This window comes from Eleutherodactylus coqui, chromosome 5 (assembly GCF_035609145.1).
Source record: "Eleutherodactylus coqui strain aEleCoq1 chromosome 5, aEleCoq1.hap1, whole genome shotgun sequence".
Lineage (NCBI taxonomy): Eukaryota > Metazoa > Chordata > Amphibia > Anura > Eleutherodactylidae > Eleutherodactylus > Eleutherodactylus coqui.
The window spans coordinates 105,915,588-105,927,249 of NC_089841.1; the positions used below are offsets into that span (position 1 = coordinate 105,915,588).

Genomic DNA, 11,662 nt, shown 5'->3' on the forward strand with positions numbered 1-11,662 from the left:
ACCCAGACATGGCTATATAGTGCACCCTTAGTACTTGTCCTAATACATAGGGGACCCAGACATGGCTATATAGTGCACCCTTAGTTCTTGTCCTAATATATACTCCTCTATCACTGACAAACTCCTTAAAATATAACTTTTAGGCCTCATGTCCACGGGCAAATTCGGATTTAAAATCCGCAGCGTTTTTCCTGCACACGGATCCACGCCCCATAGGGATGCATTAGACACCCGCAGGTAGTTAAATACCTGCGGATGTCATTTTTCCCTGCGGGCGCGGGTCCCGTGTGCAGGAAAAAATCCAGACATGCTCCATTCAGGCACGGGTCTCCCACGGGGACGGCACCTGCAGGCTTCTATTGAAGCCTATATAGCCGCCGGATCCGCAGGAGACCCGCACCTGAATTAAACTCACCTGCTCCGGGCGATGCAGGTCTTCCTTGTTTCGCAACCGGAATCTTCTTTCTGCGGCCAGGCGGATGTGCCCGGCACGCAGCCGGCGTGCCGAGCACATCCGCCGGGCCGAAGAAAGAAAATCCGGCAGCAATGGAGGAAGACCTGCATTGCCTGGAGCAGGTGAGTTTATTCTGATTTTTTTGCATCATGTCTGCGGGGCAGGAGGGACCCGCTGCAGATTCTCCATGGAGAATCCGTAGCGGGCCTGATTTTCCCCGTGGACATGAGGCCTTAATAACAAAATATTAAAATCGAAAACATGCGGCTTATGGACATGGACAACGTAAATAATAGTCTTCACTAATAAGCACTAAAGACGGTGTGCGCTGGCTTTCCCACTGAATCAACTATAAAAAAATAAAATCTAATAAACATCCACCTCTGAAACTGGAGCAAGATTTCAGCGGAAATGCAAAAGTAATAATTTAGCACCAGAAAACAAAGTTATATTTTTGCATGTCAATGCAGTTCTGGGTCTACACAGACGTTGGGCACCTTTACAATACTTCAGATACCACCAATTTATGACCAATACAAACTTGCAGACGATCTGAAGGGCAGATATGGCGCATCACAGCCTGATCTACTTGTTGCAGGACTTCTGGTCTCTCTTGGTTGCCTGTAATTCAGCAGTTATTTTCTCTGTTTTAAAGAATCAATTTACTTTAAAGAGGTGGTTATCCATTTTGTACAATCTGTTCTTCTTATTAGGTTTCCCTGATGATAAGCTGATCACAAAGTGTCCAGCATCCAGGACCTCCAACTGTCAGCTGTAATTTGCCAGGCAACCTAACAAAACTTGTTCAATTATGTGTCCGCTTCGGCACCCCCACAGGAGAAATAGAGCATTGCATGTCCATTGCAATGAATGGTTGCTCCTCAATCGGACTGAGAGATGAGGGTCCTGAGACTGCTGTCTATTACATCAGCATTCTCTAATACAGTACTTGAAGATCACTAATCGGCTTCTAAATAACTCTACATTGTTTATTACACTTCTCTGTATTTTATTTACATCGTTGCTGAAATTATATCAGAAAGCTCTAATACTTATCTCATATTTGGTTTTCAGGGTCTTTACACATTTGTGGTTTACTTCATTATGCACAACCAGATATGTTGTCCAGTTAAAGCCAGTTACAGTATAGAGATGGATGGCCATAGAAGTCCGGCCTCGGCTTTCTTCACACCCAGCAGTGGGATGCCGCCCGCTGGGACGGAGATCAGCAAATCCACCCAGAATCTTATCAGCGCAATGGAGGAGGTATATATATACTGTAATATACATATATATATACATATATATATATATATATATATATATATATATATATATATATATATATATATGACCAATATATGCTGTGATGTGGTGCAGATATAGACTTTAGGCCACTTTCAGACCAGAGTATTCTAGCTCCATATTTAGTCTGTGTTTTGTGGACCGTAATATGGAATTAATGTAAATCTATGTATCTATTCACATGGCTGTATTTTTATGGCCATTTTAAAAAAAACACAGGATGACCAATTTTTCTGTTTGTGCCCCCATATTGCTATTATTTTCTATTGATCAAATACGGATCAGTATTTGCTTGATAGGAAATAAAATATATGGAGGCAAAAACAATCAAATACTGATGACATACGGCTGTCATACGGACCCGTACTACAGATGAGTTCCAATATGCCCGTCTGCTACTGGCCTAAGTGTTTTACCTAAATGTCATTCGGGATTCTTCTGCTAAATTCACGCTTCTTAATATTGTTAAAGATTTCATCCGAATGGGAGAGATCCGGCAGCCAAGAAAAGCAAAGCCCCCAGAATGGTGCGGCCTATACCCCATCGGGAGGGTACAGCAATGGGTCACTGGTTGTTGATGAGGAATTACAAGAATTTGATGACTTAATATTTGTATTAAAAGCCGGTAAGATACAAGACAGTTCTCATACTAGGATATAGCCTGCATGTATAATACATTCACTGTACGCTTTACCTTCGCCTGTTTGTTAGTTCACTTTTGTTTGCTTTGGGTTTTTCCTCCTCTACCTTCTTATGGGAGTGGCTGACTGTAGCTGCGAGACACACAACAAGGGCATTGTGCAAGATTACTCATCAGAAGGTGTTTACCAGACGTTAAGCATTCGTTCACACAGCGCAGTTTTGAGCAGAAGAGGATTCTATAGAGGAAAAGTAGAAGAAGAATTATATGTTCCCCGTTTGGAAGCTACTCATAGTCATGACTATAATATTCAACTTTTAGCACCATGTTGTTTCAAAGTCAAATATTCTATACTGAGTAAATTCTTACTATATCATTTTGGATATTGAGCTCCAAATTCCCTGTATAGACATAAACATGAAACTATTATGCCCCAACTAGAGAGAGTCTCAGAGCTTACTACATAAATGCAATGTATGAGCTGTATGCATTGAGCGCCTAAGCTCCCTCTAGTGGTGGCAGAAATGTATTATTAACATAGGTTGTCTGGGACTTTTACTATTGATGACCATTCCTCAGGACAAGCCATCAATAGTTGATTAGCAGGGGTCTATCACTCAGGATCCCCACTGATCAGCTGATCACCCAGCCTTCTGTCATGGCCCTTTTAGACACTATGAGTACCTCACGATTCTCGTTTGCCAAAGCGAACGAGCTATTGACATCATTAAGAATTGTGCAGTTCTCGTTCACCTATTGTTCAGTGTTCTACTGACCAATAAGCGAATGAGCCGGTGCTGATTTTTATGCTGGCTGAAACGAAATGACAATGGAAAATCTCACGATTCTCGTTCCTCGATCACTTGTTGGCTCGCGTTTAAACTGAACGATTATCATTTCATTTCTTTTTTTTAATCAGTTTTGTGAACGATAATTCTTCCGTCAAAACACACCATTAGTATTCACAGTCTGAAGCAGATGGCGCTGTCCGTATTGCAACAGCCCAGTGAATCCAATAGGAAGTGTACCTGTAGTACCAAACTGGGCCACTGCAATGTTGACAGCACTATCTGCTTCCAGCGCTGTCCGCACTGATAGCCTACCTGGTGATCAGCTGATTGGTGGGGATCAGGATGTCTTCTGATTGGTGGGCCTGATTGCAGACTGAGTCCCATTCACTTCAATAGAAATCAGCCTGCAGTACCATGAGGGACCCCTGTACAATATATATAGCTACATGCTTCATGCAACAAAGTAACCCTGTATATTAGAACACCAGCCTCACTAAGTAGTTGATCAGTGGAGGTTCTGGACAGAGGACCCCCACAAATTGGCTACTGATGACCTACCCTGTGCAAAGGTCATGACTCTTAGAAGTAGGACAACCCCTTTTATTTTTTTTGATATGCAAGTGATGTGGATCTGATTAACAGGAAAAACAAGCTCCGACTGCTCTAAAGATATATTAAGATTTTAATCAGCACAGAGACATGGATCTGTGAAGACTGAAAAATTCTCATAAATATAAATAATGTATGATCATTGTGCTCAGCGCTCCCTCTGTATCTCCACTGACATGGCCATTATATAACACCATCTGCAGGCCAAGGTTAGTTTTTTAGCTGCACTGGGGCTATTCAGATTATTATCAGATCCCTTCATCCTTTTATGCCATCGTACCCCAACCTATTATACCCTCAATGCAGTTGTTGACAGAACAATAATAGTTTTTGCAATGTGTTAAAGCAGTTAAAGCTTTAAAGTAGAACTACAGAGAACTACATTAAAGATAGTAATAAAAAATCTATCACCAGCAATTCTAGAATATAAAGTTATTGTAGGACTGTCTATAAGTAGGATTAGCCCCATATTGACTGCGCCATTTAGCTGTTTATGCAGGAACATCACACCACCTCTGAGCTTCCCTTCAGAGTAGAATCTGTCTTTAACCCTTTCTAATCCAATTAATATCCTGGTTTTCCTAGGGGGTTTACTCTTTTCTGCCGTTATACAACGACACTATCTGCTGGCTGAAGCCAGTACTGCATGAGGTGACACGTTGGATAGGCTCCGACAGCAGAGAGGCTGACAATATACAGTAAGAGAACCCCGATGGACATCTTCCAACATCGGAGCTATACAGCCTTAAATCATAATGTCTTTAGACGTCAGACAGTGGATTGGAAAGGGTTAATTGTATCTTTACTCTGCTGACATTAGATTCAAAGGTACAACAGGTAATAAATGATTAGCATCACTCCTGCTTATAAAGGAAGTCTGAATATAATGCAGAGGCTGATCGGATGATATACGACAGGATAAACTTTAAAGTGGTGTAACTTCACTGTAAACCTGGGTCTCATAAACGTTGCCTATACATGTAATGTCATTCGGTCAATGTGTTTACAGTAGCTCTAACCAGTGACTAGCAATAAGGGTCACAAAGGCACCTGCCCAAGGGCCCCCTCATCACTAATATCACTGGGCTGCCAGACATATTGTAGGTTTTTTTATCCTCTTTTACAATTTATGACTTGGAGTGAATGTAATAAACAATGACATATAAGCTTTCCATAAACAGCTGTCGTCTTTCGGAAATCCCCCAGTGTGTAATGTGCCCCCACCCCCCCTCCCCAGCCTGCTATATGTGCTATACCTATACCTGCTGCAGGGCTCAGTGGAATGCTTGTATTGCATAACCCTTAAACTCCTAATTGCCCTCCCTATTTCACTGCATTTTGATTAGCATATGTTATGTTTGCAGCCGTGAAAGTATTCCAGCCTGTAACTTACAGGAGCCTCTCAGAGGGGAGCCAAATCCCATCATTCATCATCTTGTCCTGTTATAAATGCTCTCTTAAGATAAAGTGACTACATTTTCCCAAGGTCAAAGCAGGACAAATGGGTGTGGCCAGGGGCGGGGCTTATCACAATGTATGATTTTACCTCCATCGTTATCAAAAGTACCGGGCCGGTTCAAAAAAAGACAGGGAGCAAATTCCTCTGAATTTCTGCATCCAAAAAACAGTCAAAATATTTACCATTGGTGTGAATTTTAACTGAAAATCAGCTGCATATGCACAGCTGATTTCATACTATGTGGCGCTCCCCCTCACCTCCTCCATAGGCTTCACGCTGTCAGCGCTCTCCGCCTTTTGGTTTCCAGCAGCCTGTAGTGGCCTCACCTGACTAGCATCACCTGACCAGGCCGCTGGGAACAGGAAGCCAGGGAGCGCTGACAGAAGAAAGCCTTCAGAGTATGCGAGGGGGAGCGCCACATAGTATGAAATCAGCTGCGGATATACCAGCCCCAGTAATAATAGTGACCCCCCCCCCCCACAGTAGCCCCAGCAATAACAGTAACCCCCACAGTCGTGCCAATATTGTTATTGGTCCCCTATACCATTCCTAGCAATAATAGTAACCCCCACAGTAGCACCAATAGTTTTATTGCTCCCCTATACCAGCCCCAGCAATAATAGCCCCCACAATAGCCACAGCCAGCAATAATAGTGACCCCCCCCCCCACAGTAGCCCCAGCAATAATGGTGACCTCCCACAGTAGTCCTGGCAATAATAGTGAACCCCCACAGTAGTTCCAGCAATAATAGTGACCTCCATAGTAGCCCCAGTGGAATTAGCATACCCCTTATTCCAGCCCCAGCAATAACAGTGACCACAGCAATAACTATGACCCCCACAGTAGCCCAAGTAGTAATCGTGACCCCCCACAGTAGCACCAGCAATAATAGTGACCTCCACAGTAACCCCAGTAGAATTAGCATACCCCCTGTATACCAGCCCCATCAATAATATTGATCTGCCAAAGAAGCCCCAGCCAGCAATAATAGTGACCCCTCACAGTAGTCCAAGTAGTAATAGTGAGACCCCCACAGTAGCCCAAGCAATCATAGTGACCCCCCACAGTAGGCCCCAGTAGAAGTAGCGCCACCTAATACCAGCTCCAGCAATAATAGTAACCCCCACAGTAGCCCCAATAGTATTATCGCTCCCTATAACAGCCACAGTAATACTAGTGACACCTACAGTAGCCCCAGCCATAATATTGTCCGCTAACAGTAGCAACAGCAATAGTGATCCTCAGAGTAGCCTAAGTAGTAATAGTGACCACTACAGTAGCCCGAGCACTAATAGTGACGCCCTCACAGTAGCCCAATAGTATTAGCACTCCAATACGATACACATACTTACCTCTTCCTAGTCTTTACAGCACCGCTGCTCCTCTCAGCCCTGCTACCAGTGTTGTGTGCCCACAGCAGCGCCTCCTCCCCTCTCCTCTCCTCTCTTGCGGAACCAAAGAGGAGAGGTCAGGAGAGGAGGGAACGAAGATCTCGGATACACACATTGCTGTCAGCGTGTGCATCCGGCCCACAGCGCTGCAGATTGATTATCGGTGCAAGTAGCCGCGGCACCCTGGCCGGTAATCACTATAATGGTGACCTGACGTCCCAAAAGTGGGACAAAACCAGGAAAAATGGCTGTCCCGCTGGGGTCCCAGTAAAGAGCGGGACATTGGGTCACAAAGCGGGACTGTCCCGCCAAAATGGGACGTCTGGTCACCTTACTTAAGATATCCTGTCTGATATATAAAATGAATGTGTGTATGTACTTTTTGGGGTTGACCATGGTTGGTAGCCACACAGAATAGCTGCACGGGGAAGAGGAGCAGAATTTTCGTACTTAGGCCCACAAGGTTTAGCTATGCCCATGACTCTAACCTAAAGGCTCATTCATATTAGTGAAAAGTTATTTGAATCTGCCGATTTTAGTGAGACCAGGTGACCATTGTTGAATTTCAATGACAATCTCTTTGTTTTTGTTAGAGCTGTCTGGCTGCAGCTTTCTCCACTTACTGCATGGAAAACACATGAATATTTAGTCAAATCTAGTGTCCGTGTGTTTGGGGGCAGCTGGCAGAAATTGCTATTCGGCTGACAGCTATTGAAAGTTTATGGTCATCGGAAGACAACCCACACGACCCAGTGTCCATAATATAGTGATAATGTAATAGTTCTGTGTGCTCCCTGTATACAGTAGCTTCATTTGTAGGTGCGTTGTCTGCTTCTGTAATGAACAAACACAGCGCTCTCCTAATTATACGGGAAATACTATGTCTGCAGGGTTCAAGTACAAGTGTCATGTTTTCTATCTACTAGTCTGGGAGAGCAGTGAAGAGACGTAAATGGTATCCATTGTTAGCCTGAATGTGTTGGGCACAGAGGGGCAGCATCCTCGCCCGCTGCTACAGACCCAGAACATTGTGTTATCCACTGATGTACTGCCCATCGGAGATACAAAATAGCAGCAAAATAATTTTTGATAAATATAACAGTAAAAAAATAGCCTGTCAGGAATATTCGCAATTAGAAGACATTTGTAGACTTTTATCCTGTTAGGCGGATCGGGCCATTCTAGAAATATTTGCAATGATGGAGTCTTTACTGTAGGAAAATCAGTCATTTCTTCATTTCATATACTGTAAGTGGAATCCTCCTTTTCTGTAACTTAGTACTTCATTTACATCTTAGGGTATGGTCACACATTGGATTTTGCAGCAAAGTTCTGAAGCCATTCTGCCATGGATCCTCACCCAGATTTAGTCTGGTCAGTCAGAAAAGTTGGGGTGAAGAATTTTATGATGTGTTTTTGCATGGATAGGCAAGAAAAAGTGATATGCCACTTTTTTCCTGTTGATTCACGCAGAAATGCGTCAGAAATTCTGCGCCTATTTTCATGGCTAAATCCATCTGGGGATCTGATCCATTACAGTCGGATTCTACGCAGAAAACTCCACTGTGTGAATTACCCTGTTTTGATAAAGCAGCAACCCACTAATAAGAATTCTTTTAAAAGTATTGAATGGAGACTATTTTACCAACTCCCACTTATGTACTCTAACGTGAACTTGTCACTTGTCATACTGACCTACCATGGATCCCGCTGGCTTCTCCCTGGACCAGATCGATCGACAGGTCCCTCCCTTCCTATACATAAACTGGGAGAGGCCTATCAGTCTAGCCAATCCAGGCATGGAGAAGCTAGCAGGGTCTTACACCCCATAATTCATAACCCTGAATGAGGGCTGTACCTATAGGACCCGACTGGGCTGCTGCAGTGTTGACAACGCTATCTGCTCCCAGCACTGACCACGTGGACAGCAGGTCCAGGGATCAGCTGATCGGTGGGGATCTCAAGCAGCGGACTACTGCTGATGACCTATCCAAAGTGGTGGGCTCCTGCTGATCAGTCCTGGAGAACCCATTTAAGTGATGTCAGAAAGACTGTCTGCTTTATAAAATATAGGTTGGGGGTCTTGTAGCAGTCAGAAAGCCATTGTGGCTATATCTCTGCACCTATAGAGTAGCCTATTCCAGTATGTGACCCTGCCTGTGGCCGAGGACCCTGCGTACCTGTTCGGGTCTTCTGTATGCCTGTCCATGTCTTCTGTTTTCTTCACTGCGGATGTGTGCGGAAGTGCCGGTCCGCGCGCCGCTGCACATGGGCAGTGGAGTTGTTTTTTTTAAACACTCCTGCTTTCCTGCGGAATCCGCGGCCTGTCCGCAATTTGTCGTCAGGCCGTGGATCAGACGTCTTTCATTAACTTCAACAGAAGCCGTCTGTGCGGGAACCGCACTGAAATGTAGCATGCTGTGATTTATTTTCTGGACCGAAAGATCCACAAAACAAATCTGCATGCTTTAATTTGTATGCAGATGCCCATGCTTCCTTATGGGTGGCTTGATTTACGATTCTTCCACATGGGTGACTTGCACGGATTCCACAAATCAGATCTGCACGTGGACATTGGGCCTAATGGTAAATCTAATCCTACTTTAACTAGGTTAGCATCTCTGTTCTTTCTTCCTTCATTCTTCTTTATACTATTAAATGATTTACTTCATATCACTTACATTTTATTCGCTTTGACATATCATCCTTAGGGTCAGGACTGAACATCAGCGATACTGAATCATGCCATGAAAGTCAAGATGGAGGCAGCATGGCTAACTCACAAATTGTGGAGCTCCGGAGGATTCCTATAGCTGATACTCATCTATAACTCATTTTGAAGAAAGTATCACTACTTTTATATTCCTAATTTTGCACTAAACTGGTACTGTATCCCAATGTAAAGTAGTTCCCAGATAACAACTAGTTATGAGGACTTATGCCCCAAAGAGGGCCGTTTGGACCTAACATGATGTTACTGCAGAAACATGACTTGAACTAAAACCTAAAGGACATAGTGATAAAAAGCTCATAAAATTAATGTTTTTGATTAACCTTTTTATTGTAGAATGTAATAAAACACTTTGTTTATTTTTCTTGTTGTACCTTACTACATTTGTAACTTCGTACTTTTACACACATCAGTGCTCGGCAGCCGTCCCTCTGACTATTGCTGCTGTGCATTCACACAAGAGTGACAGCCGTTCAGTGAATGGAGGTGGCGTGTGCAGGAGATCTCTTCTGGCCGCCCACCTCCATTCACTGCGAACAGGCAGCCTTTCATAGATGAACAACTGCCTGTTTACAATAGTAACTTGGTTTTTAGGTGAGCTCAAAACTCGACTCCAATTTTTCACTCAGTGCCCTGTCGGTGGCGGTGTGTATATGGGATGACTATCACCAGAATTTGTTGTTTCCAGCAATTATTTGACCGATAATTGCCCCATGTAAGGGTAACTTTATGCAACGTCTAATACTGCATAGAAGGGGGTGGGAGATCAGCACACTAGCCCCTCCCCATCTCGCCTCCTCTCCTTGCAGAGAGGGGCAGCATATATCCTCCGGTGAAAACCCAGCTGATATACGTCCATGTGAATAAGCCCTAAATGACATAATAAATGTTTTCTTCGTGTCAGTACGATTATGATGATACCAAAACTATAATTTTTGTAGGTTTTTTCACTTTTGCACAATGAAAACCCTTTTTTGGGGAAATTATAATTATTTTTACATCACTGCATTCAAGGTCCCATAACTTTTTTATTTTTCCATTGACGGAGCTCAGTGAGGGTTTGTTTTTTTGTGTCACGAGCTGTCGTTTTAAATTGTACTATTTTGGGGTATATATGGCTTTTTTGATCACTTTTATTGCACTTTTTGGCAGGTAAAACGGACAAAATAAGATTTTTGCCTACTTTTTTAAAGGTTTTTGCTGCACTGGTTTTATAGTTTGCTGAAAATATAGTACGAGTCATTATGGTATTATGATACCAAATATGTAGGTTTTTTGTTTAATTTTTAATGTTTTTATACAAATAGGGGAAAATAAGGGTTTTTTTTGTTTGCTTTTTTACACTGTTTTTAGTTTTCTTACACTCTTTATGTCTCTGAAAGGGACCTGAACCATAGCAGCTATGATAAAGCATTGCTGGACTTCTGTTCTGCAATGCCTTATCACTTGTAATAGCGATCATAGGCAACAGCAAGGCAGGACATCTGTAACTACTAGCATCCTGTTGCCATTGAAACCCGTTCGCCCTCCGCAATTACATCGTGGGGGTCTGATGACGTCACAGAGAGAGCGCCTTCCCTCTGTGACCCCTTCACATGCCGCAATCTACATAGATCGCAGCATGTAGGGGGTTAACAGTGGGGATCGCTGTCCTCATGTACCCCTGCTGTTGAAGCGGTAGGCTTGCTATCAATAACAGCCAACTCCTGCTGCTGCATGGCGTGGGCTCACTTCTGATCCCGCGTCATCCACATGACGTAAAGTAATGTCCTGTTGCTGCCATGATGTAACCTTATGTCCTGTGGCGTTAAGGGGTTAACCCCACCAATTGAGAACTGGTCTTCTCTGTAGGGGACCCTAGACCATTACCACAGAAAAAGTCTTAGATATGAGAGAGCTGATATCAACTTGTAGAAGTTACCTTAACATGGTACCAGAGGGTGTAGACAGAACACAGCTGAGGTTAAGACAGACCAAAACTTTTGTAATGATAAATCAGATGAAGGGTCAAGGCAGTCAGCAGACAGACTATATGAGGTCAATAAACAAGCCAAGGTCAAAGGAGGAAAAGTTGGAAAAGCTGGGTGGAACAGGCATGAATCAAAACCAGCATAGCAGGCAGAAACACTATAATGCGTTTGCACGCTAGATGAATTGCTCAAGCGCCCTCTAGTGGAGGAGTGTGCCTTAAATTGACAAGAGCCTATCCGGATTGGCCACGGTGCATGCTCATACCCTTTGGACAGCCCTGGGCCAGAGATGCATGCAGCTCTTGCTGAAG

The 11,662-nt window shown here is 43.5% G+C and overlaps 1 protein-coding gene across 1 annotated transcript in view; it reads left to right on the plus strand.

Moving 5' to 3' along the window:
- The window catches only part of ADGRV1 (adhesion G protein-coupled receptor V1), a 400,714-nt gene extending 390,974 nt beyond the window's left edge, over positions 1–9,740 (plus strand). Inside the window, exons 87-89 of the mRNA XM_066604894.1 lie at positions 1,529–1,720; positions 2,231–2,384; positions 9,362–9,740. Coding sequence (XP_066460991.1) covers positions 1,529–1,720; positions 2,231–2,384; positions 9,362–9,480 — 465 coding nt within the window. The 3' untranslated portion in view covers positions 9,481–9,740. The remainder of the gene's footprint in view (positions 1–1,528; positions 1,721–2,230; positions 2,385–9,361) is intronic.
- The last annotated feature ends 1,922 nt before the right edge of the window (positions 9,741–11,662 follow it).